The sequence below is a fragment of the Coregonus lavaretus genome, assembly GCF_964263955.1.
Source record: "Coregonus lavaretus genome assembly, chromosome: 2".
NCBI classification, from domain to species: Eukaryota; Metazoa; Chordata; class Actinopteri; order Salmoniformes; family Salmonidae; genus Coregonus; species Coregonus lavaretus.
This window is the reverse complement of record NC_139989.1, coordinates 12,610,030-12,634,025: the sequence shown is the minus strand read 5'-3', so window position 1 is coordinate 12,634,025 and position 23,996 is coordinate 12,610,030. Positions and strand designations below refer to the sequence as shown.

General features: G+C 41.7%; 1 protein-coding gene across 8 annotated transcripts in view; it reads right to left on the bottom strand.

Annotated features, from left to right (window-relative positions):
• abi1a (abl-interactor 1a) overlaps positions 1 to 23,996 on the bottom strand; it is an 89,561-nt gene that overhangs the window by 47,919 nt on the left and 17,646 nt on the right. For all 8 annotated transcript variants that reach the window (XM_084184249.1, XM_084184243.1, XM_084184250.1 and 5 more), the window contains exon 2: positions 1,350 to 1,517. In XM_084184249.1, coding sequence (XP_084040375.1) covers positions 1,350 to 1,517 — 168 coding nt within the window. The remainder of the gene's footprint in view (positions 1 to 1,349; positions 1,518 to 23,996) is intronic.

The following is a 23,996-nucleotide window of genomic DNA, read 5'->3' as shown; positions in this document are numbered from 1 at the left end:
GTACCAAAACATTTATGCAGCATTGACGGTCCCCAAGAACACAGTGGCCTCCATCATTCTTAAATGGAAGAAGTTTGGAACCACCAAGACTCTTCCTAGAGCTGGCCGCCTGGCCAAACTGAGCAATCGGGGGAGAAGGGACTTGGTCTGGGAGGTGACCAAGAACCCAATGGTCGAAAACGACTCTCTACTGACCGGGATGACCGCCAACTCATTCAAATGTCACTCAACAACCGTAGGATGACATCAAGTGACCTACAAAAAGAATGGCAAACGGCAGCTGAGGTGAAGTGCACGGCAAGGACGGTTCGAAACAGGCTCCTTGGGGCAGGGCTGAAGTCGTGCAAAGCTAGAAAAAAGCCCTTCATCAATGAGAAGCAAAGAAGAGCCAGGCTGAGGTTTGCAAAAGACCATAAGGATTGGACCGTAGAGGACTGGAGTAAGGTCATCTTCTCCAATTTTCAGCTTTGCCCAACACCTGGTCATCTAATGGTTAGATGGAGACCTGGAGAGGCCTACAAGGAACAGTGTCTCGCACCCACTGTGAAATTTGGTGGAGGATCGGTGATGATCTGGGGGTTCTTCAGCAAGGCTGGAATCGGGCAGATTTGTCTTTGTGAAGGACGCATGAATCAAGCCACGTACAAGGTTGTCCTGGAAGAAAACGTGTTTCCTTTTGCTCTGACATTGTTCCCCAACTCTGAGGATTGTTTTTTCCAGCAGGACAATGTGCCATGCCACACAGCCAGGTCAATCAAGGTGTGGATGGAGGACCACCAGATCAAGACCCTGTCATGGCCAGCCCAATCTCCAGACCCGAACCCCATTGAAAACTTCTGGAATGTGATCAAGAGGAAGATGGATGGTCACAAGCCATCAAACAACGTCGAGCTGCTTGAATTTTTGCGCCAGGAGTGGCATAAAGTCACCCAACATCAATGTGAAAGACTGGTGGAGAGCATGCCAAGACGCATGAAAGCTGTGATTGAAAATCAGGGTTATTCCACCAAATATAGATTTCTGAACTCTTCCTAAGTTAAAACATTAGTATTGTGTTGTTTAAAAATGAACATGAACTTATTTTCTTTGCATTATTCGAGGTCTGACAACACTGCATATTTTTTGTTATTTTGACCAGTTGTCATTTTATGCAAATAAATGCTCTAAATGACAATATTTTTATTTTGAATTTGGGAGAAATGTTGTCAGTAGTTTATAGAATAAAACAAAAATATGTTATTTTTACCCAAACACATACCTATAAATAGTAAAACCAGAGAAACTGATAATTTTGCAGTGGTCTCTTAATTTTTGTGTAAGTGTGTATGAGAGAGAGACTCCGACCTGACCTGAGAGATATGGTTAATGGAGGACTCCATTCGGCGCAGCTGTGAGGCCTGGATGTCCAGCAGCTGCAGCACATTGTTGGCTAAGGCATTGATCTGGTAGGCCACGCTGGCCAGAGACTGGGTGGTGTAGGCTTTGGTCTCCTCCAGCGCTTTTCTCTTGTCTGTGGCCTGGAGAGAGCGAGAGGGAGATGCACAACGTTAGAGTCATGTCGACATTTGACAAAAAGGCTTATTCCCCAAAACCCTGGTACAGTCACAATCTGTCTTAGGTTCTTTACAAGATTCAGAAAAACAAATGATGAATTGAATTGACATTCATTTTTAAGCTGATTGGGCTGTGTGAACATTTGGCACGTTGGCCACCATAGCTTCATTATCATGCCTGTGACTCAAGCTCACTTGAGTGAAAGCTTGGTGCAGAACACATTTGATCTTAGTTGCATGCCCTACACTGCTCAATCATAAATCAAAGTCCAAAGAACACTGCCTGGGGGTAGACACTGGGCTTTGATACACAGGCTGCAATATGAGGCGGGGGGGGGGGGGGGGGGGGGGGGAGAGAAAGAGGAGTTCAAACCCTGACAGAGAGAGAAAAGGCTAAGTGAAAACTAGAAGAGAAAAAGGTGGAAGATAGAGAAAGTAATACATGCCATTTAGCAGACGCTTTTATCCAAAGTGACTTAGTCATGCATGCATACATACATTTTACGAATGGGTGGCCCTGGGAATCAAACCCACAATTTTGTAAAAAGAAAAACAAAAATACAGGTAAGTCAATTAACCTCTTAAGGACCAGACCCTTTGTTTTCGCCTAAAATGACATACCCAAATCGAACTGCCTGTAGCTCAGGACCTGAAGCAAGGATATGCATATCCTTGATACCATTTGAAGGAAACACTTTGAAGTTTGTGGATATGTGAAATTAATGTAGGAGAATATAACACATTAGATCTGGTAAAAGATAATACAAACAAAAAAACATGCGTTTTCTATTAATTTATTTTGTTCCATCATCTTTGAAATGCAAGAGAAAGGCCACAATATAATATTGCAGTTTAGGTGCAATTTAGATTGTGGCAATGTGTGCAAAGTTTCAGATTGATCCAGTGAAGCATAGCAATAGTGGACTATTTTGAATCAAGTCTGTTCAAATGTGCAGAATTGGTCAATTGATACATTTTCAACTACATAACTATATAGAAGATACATTTTATATTGCCACATAAATATTGTAAGTTTACACACTCCCAGGAATGTCGTACATGATGGATCATTAGCTTATACACTAATTTTCACACATCTAGATGGCCGGGGGGGGGGGGGGGTTGCCAGAGACAGCAAGGGTTCAAACTGTAGAGCCCGGTTCCTACATTTGAATATACAAATTGATTATATCAAACAAAACTATGCTACATTTTATCTCTGGGACCCTCAGGATGACAAATCAGAGCAAGATTACTGAATGTAAGTACATTATTTACCTTCAAAAGGTGAATGTATCAAACCAGTTGCCGTGATAATTTTTTTGTTGCTGTGCACGCTCCTCAAACAATAGCATAGTATATTTTCACTGTAATGGCTACTGTAAATTGGACAGTGCAGTTAGATTAACAAGAATTTAAGCTTTCTGCCCATATAAGACATGTCTATGTCCTGGAAAGTTTGCTGTTACTTACAACAGTCATGCTAGTCACATTAGCGCACGTTAGCTCAACCGTCCCGTATACGGGAAACCGATCACGTAAAGGTTAAGAACAAATTCTTATTTACAATGACGAGCTGTCATGGCATTGCAAGCACCATGCTCTACCAACTGAGCCATATAGTATAAATAGCATCTAGACAGAAAACACAATGAAGGGAAACATTTTAAAGTGTTAAGTTGTGTCTGATATTCATTTGTCTGGGCATTAGATCAGCTTTGTATCACAGCCAGTGTGTTTCTAAAGCCTGGTTGCCCCCGCTGGTTTACAACCAGAGAAGAAGTGACAGTGGATTGACTCAGACTGCTTGTTTTGAAGGGAATCAAAGTAACAGATGTGTTGCATGGTAACAGCCTCCAGGAATGAAGGGAGATTCTTACAGAGAGTAGTGACAGAGCCAGAGGCCATCTGGAGAGGACAGGCACGCACGCACGCACGCACGCACGCACACAACATGCACACACAATCCCTGGAACACTTTTAATACCATATTCAATACTTCCATCAGCATACACAGCTATACACAAAGCAAAAGTTGGCTGAACAGCTTCAACCTGAAGAAACATGCACACATACATTGTTTCCGTTTCCTACATAAAAGCTAGAGAGAATGCATATGACAGCATTCCTGAACTGATGCTCTTGGGAGTGACTTACTGGAGCGAAAATTGATCACTTTTTTGATTGCACTTTGATACTATTTCAATGTATAATTCATTTCTCATTTACAGTTGAAGTCGGAAGTTTACATACACCTTAGCCAAATACATTTAAAACTCAGTTTTTCACAATTCCTGACATTTAATCCTAGTAAAAGTTCCCCGTCTTAGGTCAGTTAGGATCACCACTTTATTTTAAGAATGTGAAATGTCAGAATAATAGTAGAGAGAATTATTTATTTCAGCTTTTATTTCTTTCATCACATTCCCAGTGGGTCAGAAGTTGACATGCTACCAAATACTAATTGAGTGTATTGCCTTTAAATTGTTTAACTTGGGTCAAACGTTTCGGGTAGCCTTCCACAAGCTTCCCACAATAAGTTGGGTGAATTTTGCCCCATTCCTCCTGACAGAGCTGGTGTAACTGAGTCAGGTTTGTAGGTCTCCTTGCTCGCACACGCTTTTTCAGTTCTGCCCACAAATGTTCTATAGGATTGAGGTCAGGACTTTGTGATGGCCACTCCAATACCTTGACTTTCTTACCATAAGCCATTTTGCCACAACTTTGGAAGTATGCTTGGGGTCATTGTCCATTTGGAAGACTCATTTGCGACCAAGCTTTAACTTCCTGACTGATGTCTTGAGATGTTGCTTCAATATATCCACATAATTTTCCTTCCTCATGATGCCATCTATTTTGTGAAGTGCACCAGTCTCTCCTGCAGCAAAGCACCCCCACAGCATGATGCTGCCACCCCCGTGCTTGACGGTTGGGATGGTGTTCTTCTGCTTGCAAGCCATCCCCTTTTTCCTCCAAATATAACGATGGTCATTATGGCCAAACAGTTATATTTTTGTTTCATCAGACCAGAGGACATTTCTCCAAAAAGTACGATCTTTGTCCCCATGTGCAGTTGCAAACCGTAGCCTGGCTTTTTTATGGCGGTTTTGGAGCAGTGGCTTCTTCCTTGCTGAGCGGCCTTTCAGGTTATGTTGATATAGGACTCGTTTTACTGTGGATATAGATACTTTTGTACCTGTTTCCTCCAGCATCTTCACAAGGTCCTTTGCTGTTGTTTCGGGATTGATTTGCACTTTTCGCACCAAAGTACGTTCATCTCTAGGAGACAGAACGCGTCTCCTTCCTGAGCGGTATGACGGCTGCGTGGTCCCATGGTGTTTATACTTGCGTACTAATGTTTGTACAGATGAACGTGGTACCTTCAGGCATTTGGAAATTGCTCCCAAGGATCAACCAGACTTGTGGAGGTCTACCATTTTTTCCTGAGGTCTTGGCTGATTTCTTTTGATTTTCCCATGATGTCAAGCAAAGAGGTACTGAGTTTGAAGGTAGGCCTTGAAATACATCCACAGGTACACCTCCAATTGACTCAAATGATGTCAATTAGCCTATCAGAAGCTTTTAAAGCCATGACATCATTTTCTGGAATTTTCCAAGCTGTTTAAAGGCACAATCAATTTAGTGTATGTAAACTTCTGACCCACTGGAATTGTGATACAGTGAATTATAAGTGAAATAATCTGGCTGTAAACAATTGTTGGAAAAATTACTTGTGTCATGCACAAAGTAGATGTCCTAACTGACTTGCCAAAACTATAGTTTGTTAACAAGAAATTTGTGGAGTGGTTGAAAAACAAGTTTTAATGACTCCAACCTAAGTGTATGTAAACTTCCGACTTCAACTGTATATAGCAGTACTCCCAAAGTGTTTAACTCCCAGTGAAACCCATTCATATTTTCCATGTCAAAGGTGAAATGCCCTGAAGTGGATTCAAACCTAAACATGACTGGTTCTACATCTCTATACTGACAGTACTGCTAAACTTAGCTCAATCCATTGCATTAGAGAGCTTATGGAGCAAAATTGAAGATAAGTCTCAGTGTCACTCAGATACCACATCTCAAAGTGGAGGTGATGGCATTACACATGCAAAATCCATAAACCATTACCTTTTTCTGTCAATTTTTTTCCTGTTCCACCATTCCTGAGAGAGATGTTGTATGCAGATAGCTGCGCTGGGCCTCTTATGAAATCAGCAAATATGCTGTAAAAAAACAGTAATCCGATAGCATTTCAGGGAAGTTAAATTTGATGTTGAGAGCTATCTTTATGTGTGGTTATATGCCAGAGGTTACAAACTATATCCTCCGTATCCCATAAAAAGGTGTAGGGTAGACCGTAACATAAAAGTAAGTAGACATGGTTTCCACAAGATGGTTCTGTAGACATGTTGTGGGGTGGTTGACCAAGTGGATTGTTTTACGAATCACTATGTGGAAAGGGATGCTCTACAGGGATTAGGCTTTGTGGAAAATTGAGTGAAAGAAATGCAATTTTTTGACTAAAATGACCCAATCTCTGCCTGTAGAGACTGTAGTGTGGGGTCTGGTTAGCCAGTGGGCCGCTAAGGCATTGTGGGTGATAAGGCAGATAATTGGACAGCAAGTGCACATTTCTTACAACTGTGTCTTCAGATACCCATGTCTGTATAACCATAAAAAAAAAACTTCTCAATCATCCTTGTTCAGAGGCATTCAACTCAGGCGCTAACTTGAAGACAATGACCACGTTTACATGCGCACAGTATTCCGGATAGTAGCTCATATCCCGCTTAAGGTCTTATTCGGGATAAACTGTTTACATGCACCTGTGATATCCCGCTCATGAGTATCCCTGTAGCCATGAATAAACTGAATATTTCTAATTTTTTGTATATGGGTTAAATGGAATAGTAACTGAAATATGGACACTATAACCTCTCACATGTAGCGTAATATAATATTAACTCCTGCAGAATTATGCATTTCTTGCATTGAAATTATACAACAAATGTTAATTGTCTAGGGAAAAGGAGCGGAGAAAAATTATTTATTTATTTCAGCATCTCTTGAGAAAATGTGAATGCGGGTCTAATGTATTATCTGTCACTTATGCAAGCAGACAGTATTTCAACCACATAACAAAATGTGTTTCTTATCAGAAACGTGTTTTGTTGTTTTCTCAGCTTTTCCTTTCCTTAAGACCGGTCAAACTGATGCACAGGCCCAATCTTTCAACTGTTTGGAGTTATTGCATTTTCTCTCTGGTCCCTAAACGAAACAGACAACTTTACCTGTGTTGAGTAGATTAATATATTAATTTAATCAATATAAGACATTATTCTGGTGGGCACTACTTTAGTCTTCTGGGGCAACAAGTTGTGACAGAAGAGAAGCTGTATGGATCTAACTACAGTTGACAAACAAATGGCCTACCAAATGTCGGAAATTATATTATGGTCTACCAAATGTCGGAAATTATAATATGGTCTACCAAATGTCGTAAATTATAATATGGTCTACCAAATGTCGGAAATTATAATACGGTCTACCAAATGTCGGAAATTATAATATGGTCTACCAAATGTCGGAAATTATAATACGGTCTACCAAATGTCGGAAATTATAATATGGTCTACCAAATGTCGGAAATTGTCATCAGAAACATGTCAATATTAGGGGTGAAAGTAGCCAGTAGGAAATTAATTATAGTAGACTAAATTATTATGGAATTATTATGGTGGATCGAACTGTGCAGGTAGCCTAACGTTACTTTTTGAAAGTGATTTGTTTGACAAATCACATGAAAAACATCACACAACACCCATGATATGCGAAACTGAGCGTGCGCAGATCACAAAAACAGTAGTAAACGGGATAAAATGTTTACATGCCACAGTATCCCGTCTTAGATCAGCATATCCCAGGCATCTTCTCCGGGTTTCTCATAACCGGGATACAACCTTTTTCGTGTTATTGTAAACGGGATATTATGTTTATATGCGTCAACTCAAAAACAATACTTGAGTATCCAGAATAATAATGGAATATTGGTGTGCATGTGAACGTGGTCAATGACGAGGTTTGAAATACTGGAGACTGACAGGGTGAGATAAAAACGCCTCAGGTGTTTCAGTGTTTTATCTCAGAGCTGCCAAAACTCACTGGCACTGAGACACCCGCATTTGACCCTCTTCTTACGCTATCACGGCACACCTCATATCTCACGCATTGAAAAATACTTATTTTATTTTTCTCATTAGTCCATTCTATAGTCAGCGCATTAACTTTTCAACTGTGCTCCAAATCGTTTTGAAATCGGAGCATCTGGGCCTGCAATTTAACATCACGAGCAGAACCTTCATCATTGTCCTGTCATGCCACAGCACTTTGAACCGCGGCACATTGAAGCATATGATTGGTCTAGTTATGTAAGGGATCAAGGGGATTGGATGCATGTTTTAAAGAAACGCCCTTCAAGATTAGAGTGGAGATGAATGGAGAGAGAGAATGTTCTCCGCTGAGTTTATACAACTGTAAAAAGAGCAGCACGGTAGCGTTGTTTTATGTACAATGTTGTCAACATTGCTGTTTCTCCCGTCCCTATTATTGCAGAATGCAGCTTTTTGAAAGCATGTACTAAAGTCGATTTAATCCACAATTGCATTAGTCCCCTCGTTTGGTGATTGGCATTCATGCTGTGACAATGAAAAGGCAGCAGACAGACCTACAGTATGTTTTAGCAGGGAAGTTTGGTAGGGTGACCTGAATTCTAACTATGAACATAATTTTGTCAAACAGAATGTGAACCGAAAAGTGTAAGCTTGATTCTAGAGGGGGGGGGGGGGGGACGACGACAATGAATAGAACATTTGATGAGGGTGTAGAGACATATTTGTCATCTTGTCTTCATTTTTGACATTTTAGTATTATGCATAAGATAGGCAGAGATGGTAGGGGGACTCACAACTCATAAAAGCATCATATATTTTGTTTGTGTAGAGTAAGATGACGGCAAGGATCTTCAACTAGTAGGCATAAGTAGTAAGTATGTAGCCTTGCACGAGCCTTGGCTTGTGCGAGCTTGATGTAGGACACCACCTGGACAGGACGCTAGTCTATCGCAGGGCCTTACCCCCAATCCATCTCCTTAGTAGGCATAAACCACCTGAATATTGATATTCATTAGATACTTTTTCATGACGCTTTAGTGATTGAGAAATGATTGTTATAAAAATAACCTTTTCAAACACCCAGCACTTGGGAAACATAGATCAGGGCTGGCCAACCATCCTGGAGCAAGCAGGATTTTCTTCCAGCCCTATTTTAAAAAGAGAGTTCCCCCAAATTACAAAATGTTTGTCTCTTTATCTTGAAAGCAGTCTATTGACAAGGAGACTGCAATCTATGATTTGGTTACCCACTGCCATCAACCATTAATATTAAAATGTAATGTGCAGAGCCTTGGTGTAGTGGTAACACTCCCCGGCACGTGTTGCATGTAACCTTCCACCCGAAAACAGTCCCTGCTTCCAACCTTCCCACTGTTTCTAACATTTACCTGTCTCCCTCTCTCATTTCATTATGGTCTGAATAAAGTGTCAAACCACCTAAAAAAAATGTTTGAAAAAATATTAGCATTCTTTAAATTTCATCCCCCCAAAATCTCAAAGTAGTCGAATTGAGTGTTCACTTAATCTTCAAAGCATCCTGAATACACCTGACCTGTGGTTTTAATTTTTGAATTTTCCACCCTGGTCATAGGCCTAAACCATTTCAAAATACGTAGAATTGCAGGAAATTAGCTTTAAAACAGTAAAATGTAGGGGGTTGTAACAGGGGGCAATGAACTTCACATAGCAAATCTCACTTCAAGCTTTCTTCAAAAGTTGGCAGCCCTGTTATCTCATATCTCTTTGCGTAGTAATGACACAATGGAGAGATGAGGGGGGGTTGTGGAAAAGGGGCAGTTGTCAACCTAATGGCTTAGGCAGCATTTCCCGTTGTATATAGTTTAGTTTTAGTGACGTCCGGAAGGGACCTGTATAGAAATCCTGTAAATGAACTTAAACTTTTCCCCCTAAAGTTGAAGCTCATTTACAGCATTTATATACAATTAAAACACTTAAAAATGCTATTTGGAGAACAGCATTAACAAGCAAAAAATGACCACAGTATTTATCACCTTTGCTGCTGTAGGTTCATTCACCTCAGTCAATCTACAAACACATAGCCTATTAGCTTTACAATTGTAATGTTATAACCTGAAAGGGGAAAATATGATAAATTATTCACACTGACACAGAAGCAGTGACTGTTCAGTCAGTTATAATGATGAATTGCATAAAATCATCAACTCTTTACACAGATCTCTTTTCTCAAACTGCATAGCGTTCACATTTGTATTTCTAGGCATTACTAATCAAGCTCCGCACAAACAGACATCTATGGAGCACACAGATAATCGTAATTTCACATTCACATTAATTATTAGAATATTACTTACGATTCTGTATTAATATCAGTGATGTAGTGGTAAAAAAAAGTGGGTAATGGGTAAACTACACTGCTCAAAAATAAAGGGAACACTAAAATAACACATCCTAGATCTGAATGAATGAAATAATCTTATTAAATACTTTTTTCTTTAGCATTGTCTTGCATTAGGAGGAACCCAGGGCCAACCGCACCAGCATATGGTCTCACAAGGGGTCTGAGGATCTCATCTCGGCACCTAATGGCAGTCAGGCTACCTCTGGCGAGCACATGGAGGTGTGCGGCCCCCCAAAGAAATGCCACCCCACACCATGACTGACCCACCGCCAAACCGGTCATGCTGGAGGATGTTGCAGGCAGCAGAACGTTCTCCACGGCGTCTCCAGACTCTGTCACGTCTGTTACGTGCTCAGTGTGAACCTGCTTTCATCTGTGAAGAGCACAGGGCGCCAGTGGCGAATTTGCCAATCTTGGTGTTCTCTGGCAAATGCCAAACTTCCTGCACGGTGTTGGGCTGTAAGCACAACCCCCACCTGTGGACGTCGGGCCCTCATACCACCCTCATGGAGTCAGTTTCTGACCGTTTGTGCAGACACATGCACATTTGTGGCCTGCTGGAGTTAATTTTGCAGGGCTCTGGCAGTGCTCCTCCTGCTGAGAAGTGGTCTGTGGTCACCACCTGCAAAACCAGTCCTTTATTGGGGGTGTCTTGCTAATTGCCTATAATTTCCACCTGTTGTCTATTCCATTTGCACAACAGCATGTGGAATGTATTGTCAATCAGTGTTGCTTCCTAAGTGGACAGTTTGATTTCACAGAAGTGTGATTGACTTGGAGTTACATTGTGTTGTTCAAGTGTTCCCTTTATTTTTTTGAGCAGTGTATAAACTCCAGTGGGCGATCGAGAAGACGAACAACCAGCTAAGTAAACTAAAACAGTGGTCCTCTGTAGCTCAGCTGGTAGAGCACGGCGCTTGTAACGCCAAGGTAGTGGGTTCGATCCCCGGGACCACCCATACACACACAAAAAAAAAATAATATGCACGCATGACTAAGTTGCTTTGGATAAAAGCGTCTGCTAAATGGCATATTATATTATATTACCGTAATTTTCGGACTATAAGCCGCGCCTTTTTTCCCATTTTTCGACCCTGCGGCTTATATAACGGTGCGGCTAATCTATGGATTTTTACAGCTAACGGCCACTAGAAGACCTCCTAAATCTATGTATTTTACAGGTTACAGTCCACCAACTTTAACTCTATGGGCTCTATGACCGGTCCGCGCCTCCCACCTTTAAGCGGCGGGCTCCAGCAGGAAAAGCTGGAGGCCGGAAAAGAGTGAGACAGGTAGCCCGCAAAAGTAAAAATGGAACCGAGAGTGGTACGAGAGACAGAACGAGAGACAGAACGAGAGCAAGACAGTTTGTCTCTTTCCCGACAATCCCCTCTGTGCACGAACCCTTACATATGGTAATTAAACATTAAAACACCTGCGGCTTATAGTCCAGTGCGGCTTATATATGTACACATCATTCAATATCATTCAATTTAGCTGCTGCGGCTTATACTCCGGTGCGCCTTATAGTGCGGAAAATACGGTATATTATTATAAAACATATGACATTTTTAGAATTGTATTGTTTGCATTTTGAATGCATTTTAATATAGGCCTATAGGGAAGATAGGGCATGTTGAGATGTTCCAATTGAAACATTGTCAGTATTTCATAATTTTCCTTCAACTCGCAAGAGGCTGAATCTATTTCACCAGAGAAAGCATCCGAGCGAGGCAAACAGCGGCCCTCTGTCGTAGTATTTGTAGCCCGTGTAATCTGATGCTATCTGGCCAAAAGGAATATGACATGGGCTACACATACTAAAGGCGCCCTCATGCTTCCTAGCCGAACCAGTTTGGTAGAGTTTGTGCATTTATTATGACGACATTTTGTGACGTTTGCTAATTTTGGACTTCTGTGAGTTTTTGGGGGGGTTGTTCGGGCACACAAACATTTTTCGGAGCCGAAATCTACGCCCTTTCGTTGGCGATTGGTCAACAGTAGGGATTCTTCAATAAAGTCTTTGTCATTCATCGAGAGGACGACTCGTTTTCATGCAAAAAAATCCATTGAGAAATACTGCACCAAACATCTTATTTAGATGTAAAATTTCGCGACAAAGATCTCTTTGGCAAAAACGTCAAAATTAATGACAGATTTCTTGAGTTATCTTAGATTAATTCTGACTATTTTGAGGAAATGTATACTGGCTACGATGTCTCAAAATGGACTAACAGTAATGTTGCCGCTTTTTTATAATTTTTCAAGCGAAGGTCTTTTAAGTGAGTATGCGAGCACACTCGTTCGGTTCGGCTAGCCAAGTTCGGCTAGGAACCAGCCAAACTGAAGCATGCTGACGCCTTAAGACAGAGGGGCACCGTTTTGCTCGCTCGGATGCTTTCTCCGGTGAGATTGATGAGTCTTGATGTAGGTGCGCTTCTTGGTCAAAATTAATCAATACATTCAGAGACGAATTTCTGGGGGGGGCCAATCAGATTTCGGAGGGTCTGTGGCCACCCTGGGCCATGCCACTGCATCTCGCAAACACACGGTCAGCAGCATCTCCATTTGCCTACTCCGAGCTGGGGTAGTTCATTTCACATCTCAGGCTCTCGGCCTGTGCCACAATAAGGCTGAGTTAACCGTTTGAGAGAGTGGTGGATGTGCTGCAAAAAAAACAAATCCGGGGGACGCAGGCAAACATAAACAAATCACTGTTCATGATTCCACTCGTTTGCAATGAGGCAGGCGCGATTAGAACTCAGTAAGATCAAGAATAAGCGTTCTGAGCTTTGATCAACGCTGGGAGCAATATTTAGATGTTTTAGATGTAATAGAGTTTCTTTATTGCGTACAAAATATTAGAATTATACCTTTTTTCAAAGTAGAAAAAATTACAGAGGTCCGGACCTCTGTCCTCGTGTGTAGTTACGGCCCTGTTCACTAAACTGGAATTTAGTAGACAAAGTTTCATGGATGGCATAAAAAAGAAACCAAAACGCACCACACCTCCTTTTAAGACAACATACTAAGATAAGGAAAGCAAACTACAGTGATCATAAAGTGAAAGCCTACAGCTCTGGAACAGTGCAGTAAGGAGTGGCAGTCCACCAGCGTGTTTGGGTGGTTTTCTCTGGTAAGTTAGGGATCAGCAATAGAAGGTTACGAGACGAGGGTGGGACTTGGGCTTGGTTCAAGAACATCTAAAATGCGTCCTTTCACCACAATCCAGTCAAGCCAGATAAATGACTCACTTCAAGGAAGAGAGAAAAGGAATGATGCCTTTTCCAAAGTATTTCCATTCAAATAGGGAGTCGGGCGGGCTGATTAGCTGGCGGGGCCAATTGCTGCTTGGAGGCAGCATGAACAGGATGGAAAGGCCCAGACTTCCTCCCTGGGGGAAGAGACTATTCCAGGATTAGGACAAACTGTATGGCCCAGGCCCTACACCCAAGAGCTCTGTTATGGATGGAAGCTACATTTAAATTTTACATTACATTTACATTTTAGGTATTTAGTAGACGTTCTTATCCAGAGTGACTTACAGTTAGTGCATTAATCTTAATATAGCTAGGTGAGACAACCACATATCAGTCATAGTTAGCACATTTTTCCTCAAAGCTACAACTGGACAACAGAGGGGTAAGACTGAGGGCATGGAGTGTCTTAGACCAGGATTTTTTAATAAGAGGTGGTGACGGCAGATCTTATCAAATTATATCACTCTTTACAAACCCATCCCATTTTCCTTTTGAGCGATAAAGTCTGACCGCTTGTAGCACAAGCTTCTCAGAGGTCAAATAACAGGGCTAACACATCTAGCGTTGTTATGCAGGAACAAGTCAGAACATTCTCCACTGAAACAAGACAAGACAGCGACAGGCAGTGTAGCTCCCGGGAAATGTACTGCTCCCCTCTACAGCTGACAGTCAGATTTGCATAAGCACATCCTCATATCAGGGAGGGAGATGTGCCTGGAAAACCTGGCAGAGAAATTGCAGGAATACCAGAACATGGCATAGCCCTGTAAAATATTTTTTTTACAACTACCATGGAAGTGTTGAAATGTTTTTTTGGGTTGTTTTTTTTGTTTAGTTTTTTAGTCATTTTAGCAGACGCTCTTATCCAGAGCGACTTACAGGAGCAATTAGGGTTAAGTGCCTTGCTCAAGGGCACATCGACAGATTTTTCACCTAGTCGGCTCGGGGATTAGAACCAGCGACCTTTCGGTTACTGGCCCATGTTCTGGTATGACATCACACGCCACATTGATGGAAATAATGTAGAATTGACTTCTCATTGTCCTCAATTCCCCCCTTTTGAGACATGGTGGTAAGCAACGATCAATAAAAACCCAAAGAAATCAGCCATGCCAATAAAGTACATTTCACCAGGGATGAGCGTTTTACCCATTCCGGAAAACAAAAAGTTGAAAACATCACACAGTGCAGTTATACACCTCCTCAGATTAAGGACTGAATGCAGAGGCAAGGTCATAGGCCTCACTACAAGGACTGCTCTGTGGGATGTATTGACAGCTGAATGAGATAGCAGATAGGGGGGGGCTGAGATAAGAGAGAACTGAGGCAGCCGAGGAGAAGTGCTTTGTAGGCTGTATTGATGTGGATGGACTTGCCCAGAGATCCAGGATGTGATAGAAGAAACGTCAAACCAGTGGAAAAGAGATTACAAGAGTGATGCCAGTAATCTGGCCCACAGGCTGTGTAGGGCCCAAACCTAACATCCAGGAACATGTGTTTTAGCCTGGGCTCAGCCATCTCCTGACCCAGTGACCATCTTCCATTGTTTTTTTCCAGTGGTGGAAAAAGTACCCAATTATCATACTTGAGTAAAAGTAAAAAGATACCATAATAGAAAATGACTCAAGTAAAAGTGAATGTCACCCAGTAAAATACTACTTGAGTAAAAGTCTAAAAGTATTTGGTTTTAAATATACTTAAGCATCAAAAGTAAAAGTACAAATCATTTCAAATTCCTTATATTAAGCAAACCAGATGGCGCCATTAAAAAAAAAATTATAATAATAATAATAATACGGAAAGCCAGGGGCACACTCCAACGCTCAGACATAATTTACAAACAAAGCATTTGTGTTTAGTGAGCCGCCAGATTAGAGGCAGTAGGGATGACCAGGGATTTTCCCTTGATAATTGTGTGAATTGGACCCTTTTCCTGTCCTGCTAAGCATTCAAAATGTAACGAGTACTTTTGGGTGTCAGGGAAAATGTATGGAGTAAAAAGTAAATTATTTTCTTTAGGAATGTAGTGAAGTAAAAGTAAAAGTTGTAAAAAATATAAATAGTAAAGTAAAGTACAGATACCCCAAAAAACTACTTAAGTAGCACTTTAAAGTATTTTTACTTAAGTACTTTACACCACTGTTTTTTTCTTTAGGAAAAGACCCCGAAGCAACATCCAAGGCTAAACTAACCTAATGTAGCAGACGTAAAAGAAACACCTGAGAGTGGCGTTTCATTCTTTCTGGTCTTGATGAGAAAACTGTCGGGGGAGGTTCTCTTCTGCACTGTTAAACCAATCCAGTAAATGTGGAGGAGGAGTTAAGATGGAGTGTCGCCTTGTTAATGCCCAAAAGTTGAAGTCTAGCCACAGGCTTTCTTTCCATTTCCCCTGAAAAACCGATGCATCCGTTTTTTCACAACCCCACAGAGGGTGCGGCTACACCAACTACATGGGCGAACTCTCAGGGCATTACTCTATAATCCAGAAACAATGGCTGATCCTGGTAAATGTCTCTGTCTGGCTTGCCTGAGATTAGATAAACTACCCAATGAGGAAGGGAACTAAAGGTGAGCTATAAATAGTGCATCCATATCAAAATAAACCAGCACCAATAAAATATACGAGCTCTTCAAACAAGAGCTGGATTTTGACAGACAGTAAAAGCCTACAACATTCTTATCTATGTGTATTGCATCATAGAGGCTAAGGGAAAATGCAACCACACCCAGAGGGGCAAAAATATGCACAAGGAAAGCTGTGAAAAACAGAACCCCAACATAAGACATCTGGGAGACTGAGCAAGTTCAACAGATAAGTGCAAGAGAAGTTACAATAACTTCAATTAAATAAACTTCCGTAGCGTTCCAATTTTAAATCTGCGCTTTAAGTCGTTGCCACTTACTGAACTCAGCAGCAGAATAAATCTATTTTCTAGTTCTCGACTGGGGCAGATGGGGGGGCAGACTGAAAAGCTAAAAGGTCTTCCTGACCTTGAGGAACTGTCGGTGCAATTAAAAATTCCATCAGTATGTCAGGAAAGGGACACAAAAGGGAACCTTGTAGAAGACGGAATTTAATCTAATTAAAAGTGTCCTTTTGGAAATAATTCAACAGTAAAACAGAAAACTACCAATTCACACAATGGTTACTTAAACTGCTTTTTATTGGTTTAGAAAAGAATGCTAAACCAAGTGTGAGTGAAGACCAGCTCCAACACAAGCCAAGTGATACTATTCAGAGTTACCGTCCTGTTGTAAACCGCTCCTCTCCTTGTACTATTCAGAGTTACCTTTGAGCTGATTTCCTGGTGATTATACAGCATTTTATGTCCAACAACAACAACAAAAACACACTAGGCCCCTTAGTTCCAGTGAAGGGAAATCTTAACCCTACAGCATACAATGACATTCTAGACGATTCTGTGCTTCCAACTTTGTGGCAACAGTTTGAGGAAGGCCCTTTCCTGTTTCAGCATGACAATGCCACCATGCACAAAGCGAGGTCCATACAGAAATGGTTTGTCGAGATCGGTGTGGAATAACTTGACTGCCTGCACATAGCCCTGACCTCAACCCCATTTAACACCTTTGGGATGAATTGGAACGCCGACTGCGAGCCAGGCCTAATCGCCCGACATCTCTGCCTGATCTCACTAATGCTTGTGTCTGAATAGAAGCAAGTCCCCGCAGCAATGTTCCAACATCTAGTGGAAATCCTTCCCAGAAGAGTGGAGGCTGTTATAGCAGCAAAGGGGGGGACCAACTCCATATTAATGCACATGATTTTGGAATGAGATGTTTGACGAGCAGGTGCCCACATACTTTTGGTCATGTAGTGTGTGTGTGTGTGTGTGTGTGTGTGCATTTATGTATGTACACTACCGTTCAAAAGTTTGGGGTCACTTAGAAATGTCCTTGTTTTCGAAAGAAAAGCCATTTTTTTGTCCATTAAAATAACATCAAAATTGTTCAGAAATACAGTGTAGACATTGTTAATGTTGTAAATGGCTATTGTAGCTGGAAACGGCTGATTTTTTAATGGAATATCTATATAGGCGTACAGAGGCCCATTATCAACAACCATCAGTCCTGTGTTCCAATGGCACGTAGTGTTTGCTAATCCAAGTTTATAATTTTAAAAAGGCTAATTGATCATTAGAAAACCCTTTTGCAATTATGTTAGCACAGCTGAAAACTGTTGTGCTGATTTAAAGAAGCAATAAAACTGGCCTTACATTTTAGTCATTTAGCAGACGCTCTTATCCAGAGCGATTTACAGTTAGTGAGTGCATACATTTTTCATACTGGCCCCCCGTGACTAGTTGAGTATCTGGTGCATCAGCAATTGTGGGTTCGATTACAGGCACAAAATGGCCAGAAACAAATAACTTTCTTCTGAAACTCGTCAGTCTATTCTTGTTCTGAGAAATGAAGGCTATTCCATGCGAGAAATTGCCAAGAAACTGAAGATCTCGTACAACGCTGTGTACTACTCCCTTCACAGAACAGCGCAAACTGGCTCTAACCAGAATAGAAAGAGGAGTGGGAGGCCCCGGTGCACAACTGAGCAAGAGGACAAATACATGTGTCTAGTTTGAGAAACAGGTGCCTCACAGGTCCTCAACTGGCAGCTTCATTAAATAGTACCCGCAAAACACCAGTCTCAACGTCAACAGTGAAGAGGCGACTGACTCCGGGATGCTGACCTTCTAGGCAGAGTTGCAAAGAAAAAGCCATATCTCAGACTGGCCAATAAAAATAAAAGATTAAGATGGGCAGTCGCCTCGTCACGGTTGACGTTGAGATTGGTGTTTTGCTCGCACACGCTTTTTCAGTTCTGCCCACACATTTTCTATAGGATTGAGGTCAGGGCTTTGTGATGGCCACTCCAATACCTTGACTTTGTTGTCCTTAAGCCATTTTGCCACAACTTTGGAAGTATGCTTGGGGTCATTGTCCATTTGGAAGACCCATTTGCGACCAAGCTTTAACTTCCTGACTGATGTCTTGAGATGTTGCTTCAATATATCCACATGATTTTCCTTCCTCATGATGCCATCTATTTTGTGAAGTGCACCAGTCCATCCTGCAGCAAAGCACCTCCACAGCATGATGCTGCCACCCCCGTGCTTGACGGTTGGGATGGTGTTCTTCGGCTTGCAAGCAACCCCCTTTTCCCTCCAAACATAACAATGGTCATTATGGCCAAACAGTTCTATTTTTATTTTATCAGACTAGAGGACATTTCTCCAAAAAGTACGATATTTGTCCCCATGTGCAGTTGCAAACCGTAGTCTGGCTTTTTTATGGCGGTTTTGGAGCAGTGGCTTCTTCCTTGCTGAGCGGCCTTTCAGTTTATGTCGATATAGGACTCGTTTTACTGTGGATATAGATACTTTTGTACCTGTTTCCTCCAGCATCTTCACAAGGTGCTTTGCTGTTGTTCTGGGATTGATTTGCACTTTTCGCACGAAAGTATGTTTATCTCTAGGAGACAGAACGCGTCTCCTTCCTGAGCGGTATGACGGCTGTGTGGTCCCATGGTGTTTATACTTGCGTACTATTGTTTGTACAGATGAACGTGGTACCTTCAGGCATTTGGAAATTGCTCCCAAGGATGAACCAGACTTGTGGAGGTCTACACCACCACCACCATGCTTGACCTTTGGTATGATGTTCTTCCAAAAAGTTATACTTTTGAATAATCTGTCCGTAGAACGTTCTTCCAAGAGTCTTGATGATCATCCAGGTGCTTTTCGGCAAACTTGAGTCAACTTTTTTGGACGAGATGGGTCCCATTATGCCTGGCGAAAACCAAACACTGCATTCCACAGTAAGAACATCATACCAAAGGTCAAGCATGGTGGTGGTGGTGTGATGGTTTGGGGATGCTTTGCTGCCTCAGGACCTGGACGACTTGCCTTAATAGAAGGAACCATGAATTCTGCTCTGTATCAGAGAATTCTACAGGAGAATGTCAGACCATCCGTTTGTGAGCTGAAGCGCAGCTGGGTCATGCAGTAAGACAATGACCCAAAACACACAATCAAGTCTACATGAAAATTGCTAAAAAGCAACAAATTGGAAGTTTTGGAATGGCCTAGTCAAAGTCCAGACCTAATCCCAATTGAGATGTTGTGGCAGGACGTGAAACGAGCAGTTCATGCTTGAAAACCCACACGTCACTGAGTTAAAGCAGTTCTGCATGGAAGAGTGGGCCAAAATTCCTCCACAGCGATGTGAGAGACTGATCAACAACTACAGGAAGCATTTGGTTGGAGTCATTGCAGGTGGCACAACCAGTTATTGAGTGTAAGGGGGCAATTACTTTTTCACACAGGGGAATTGGGTGTTGCATAACTTTGTTTATGAAGTAAATGAAATAAATATGTAATTGTTCTGTTATTTGTTCACTTATGTTCCCTTTATCTAATATTAGGTTTTGGTTGAAGATCTGATAACATTCAGTATCACAAATATGTAAAAGTAGAGAAAATTAGAAAGGGGGCAAATACTTTTTCACAGCACTGTACATACTATATACATTTTATGGACACAGTCAATTTTACAATAATTCTATTTTTTTTTTGTTTTACTCCTGAACTTCTTCTACCCTCAACCTCTCCGATCATTTTCATGATGTCCATCCGGTTTGCTTCTATATGCCATATCTTTCTAACTGTGCTCTTTCACAAAAGCTCTCAACCTATAACCTATATACTTATTATGGACACAGTATGCTTTACATTAATTTTCTTGTTGTTAGTTGTTATTAGTCCCATCCTTCAGCTCCATTCAACACCTACCATCTATCTCTTAACACCATCCATATTGGATTTCTATTTGCCATATATTTTTCAACTGTACTGTGATGTTTCACAAAAGTTCTGAACCCTTGTATTCTCATTGTTTCTACAGATTGTAAATTGAAAATAAACATTTTTGCTAAAAGTATTATTATATTATTGATCGATTGACTATGACTTTTCAGATCACCCAGTAGTGCTATCTGCAGGGTTAGCTCCAGGTAAATATTGCAATCCTTTAGCCATTCCTGGACCTGTGTCCAAAAACAAGCTACAAATGGACAGTACCAAAACAAATGATCTAATGATTCTGTCTCTTCGTAGCAAAATCTGCAGAGCTGGGAAGATTGTATCCCCCATGTAAATAACATTCTATTGGTAGCATGAATTTGGTATAATAATTTAAATTGAACAATTCTAAATGTTGAATCCGGCGTCGTTTTGCGTATTAGTTCATAATCACTCTGCCTTGGAATCGGTACGTCAAAAATCTCCTCCCAACTATTTTGCAATCTTTATGGGGCGGCTGTCAATCCTTTGGTCCTTAAATTAAACTGGTATACTTTTTTATTTATCACAATTTTCTTTAACCAATTATGTTCTTTAATGCAGGGCCGACAGACAAGTTCCTTACTTTTTCCCCCTTATTATTTGGTTGTAATTTTGGGTAGAGCAGACATTTCCATATGTTTTTGTTAGCCGCATATGCAACATAACTCCACCAGTCCTACCTATGATATCATTTACGAAGATTATACCTTTGTACATTTTTCCAAAAAATCATGTTTTTTTATCAATTGGTATATTTGAGTTTAACCACAATATTTGTTGCATTATTTGTTCTGTCGTTTCTGGAGGATTAAATTGAAATTGCAACCAACTTTCTATGGCTTGTTTTAGAAATAGTGATATTTGGGAGATTATTTCCTTTTCAAATAACTGAAAGTGAGAGGTTGTAATCTCAATAAAGGGTAAAAGGCCATTCTTGAACATGGGGTGAGACAATCTTATTAATTTGCTAGAGAACCAGTTCGGATTTAAGTATAACTTTTGTATAACTGAAGCTTTTAGTGAGTGATAGGTCTAATGCTTTAATATTTAATAATTTCTGTCCTCTGAATTCATATTCATTATATAAATAGTCCCATTTAATTTTGTCTGGCTTGCCGTTACAAATAAAATGGAATAATTTAAAAAACTGTACGCTAGGCGTAGGCAAGACCATAAGCAAATAGGTAAACTGGGCTATTACTAAAGAGTTAATCAGGGTGAATTTTCCACAAATAGACAGGTATTTCCCTTTCCATGGTAGCAAGATCTTATCTATTTTTGCTAACTTTCTATTAAAATGTATTGGAGTGTGATCATTTATTTCATTTGGGATATGTATTCCGAGTATATCCGGTTGTGTCTCTCTCTGTCGGGAGGTAAGCTTGGCTTATATGGCTTATATACATATGGCCATATATATACATATGGCTTATATACATCGTTTAAGCTTTGTCGAGTATAGCTTAAACTATGTATTTAGATTGTAGTTAGGTATTGTAGGTAGTTATCGTGGGTTGTTGTATGTAATTATTGTAGGTATTGTATTCGGCTGAGCCCGGTGAAGCACGAGGCTAGCTAACCCACTACCTGGACTAGCTAGCGGGTAGCTACTGGTAACTATTAGCAACTGTGGATAGTTGTTTCACGCCTGAGAGTGCCTGTAATTACCTCATTGTCTGAAGCATTAACGTTAGGTAGTAAGTAGCTACTGTGCTCGAAATGTAACTAGCTTGTTGCTACCTGGATGGCTACTAAACAATAGCTGGAATGACCTAGCGAACAGACGCGAACTGGCTGAGTCAATTCAGTGGCTAGCTTTGCAGTTGGCTAGCTAACAGTAGCTGCTAGGGGTAAGTTATAACCTACATTTGTGTTTTGTTTTTTACATACTGGTAGCCAGAGTCGTTCAAGGGAATTCGGGACATGGGTGACTAGTTAACGTTAGCTTGGCTCTCTCTGTGTGTTCGTGCCATGGGAGGACGGGTTTCTTCGTTGGCAGAAAGCAATGGCTAGCTAGTATGCTAACTATTCTAGCTAACTAACTGGCTGAATAAGTTGACGACTGACTCACTCAAGCTGTCGGGACTAACCCACAATGTTAGACACGGACACGAATGATCTGCTTGGCGTGTTGACACACTGGTGGTTTGTTGTGGCCGAGTATTGGTGCTAAACCGTGTTGTTGGAGTCCGGCATGCTAGTTGGCTGTGGCGTCATATGACTAGGTGCCCTGGACGGTTTTCACAGAAGAATACTGTACCAAGTTAGCTAGCTGAATAAACTAAGTTAGTCTATTCCTAGAAAACATTGAACTGCTGTAGTTTACAACAATTATAGTTTCTGAGGTGGAAGTTGGGAGAGTTATATTTGGGTGTTTCAGTGAAACGTAAGTGAGGGAGGCCCCGCTCTCTCGCTTTCCCAGATGTTTAGTTCATTTCATTCCGATCTCCTTTGCATTATTGTAGCCATTTTCTGTAGCATGTCAACTATGTCTCTGTCTATCCCTGTTCTCTCCTCTCCGCACAGGCTATACAAACGCCTCACACCGCGTGGCTGCTGCCTCTCTAACCTGGTGGTCCCTGCACGCACGACCCAGGTCTCCGGCAGCCTCTGGAACTGCCGTTCTGCGGCCAACAAGGCAGAGTTCATCTCAGCCTATGCTACCCTCCAGTCCCTCAACTTCTTGGCGCTGACGGAAACATGGATTACTACTGAAAACACTGCTACTCCTACTGCTCTCTCCTCGTCTGACCATGTGTTCTCGCATACCCCGAGAGCATCTGGTCAGCGGGGTGGTGGCACAGGAATCCTCATCTCTCCCAAGTGGACATTCTCTCTTTTTCCCCTGACCCATCTGTCTATCTCCTCATTTGAATTCCATGCTGTCACAGTCACTAGCCCATTCAAGCTTAACATCCTTGTCATTTATCGCCCTCCAGGTTCCCTTGGAGAGTTCATCAATGAGCTTGATGCCTTGATAAGTTCCTTTCCTGAGGATGGCTCACCCCTCACAGTTCTGGGTGACTTCAACCTCCCTACGTCTACCTTTGACTCATTTCTCTCTGCCTCCTTCTTTCCACTCCTCTCCTCTTTTGACCTCACCCTCTCACCGTCCCCCCCTACTCACAAGGCAGGCAATACGCTTGACCTCATCTTTACTAGATGCTGTTCTTCTACTAATCTCACTGCAACTCCCCTCCATGTCTCCGACCACTACTTTGTATCCTTTTCTCTCTCGCTCTCCTCCAACACTACTCACTCTGCCCCTACTCAGATGGTAATGCGCCGTCGCAACCTTCGCTCTCTCTCTCCCGCTACTCTCTCCTCTTCCATCCTATCATCTCTTCCCTCTGCTCAATCCTTCTCCCTCCAATCTCCTGATTCTTCCCCCTCAACCCTCCTCTCCTCCCTTTCTGCATCCTTTGACTCTCTATGTCCCCTATCCTCCCGGCCGGCTCGGTCCTCCCCTCCTGCTCCGTGGCTTGACGACTCATTGCGAGCTCACAGAACAGGGCTCCGGGCAGCCGAGATGAAATGGAGGAAAACTAGACTCCCTGCGGACCTGGCATCTTTTCACTCCCTCCTCTCTATATTTTCTTCATCTGTTTCTGCTGCTAAAGCCACTTTCTACCACTCTAAATTCCAAGCATCTGCCTCTAACCCTAGGAAGCTCTTTGCCACCTTCTCCTCCCTGCTGAATCCTCCTCCCCCTCCCCCCTCCTCCCTCTCTGTGGATGACTTCGTCAACCATTTTGAAAAGAAGGTTGACGACA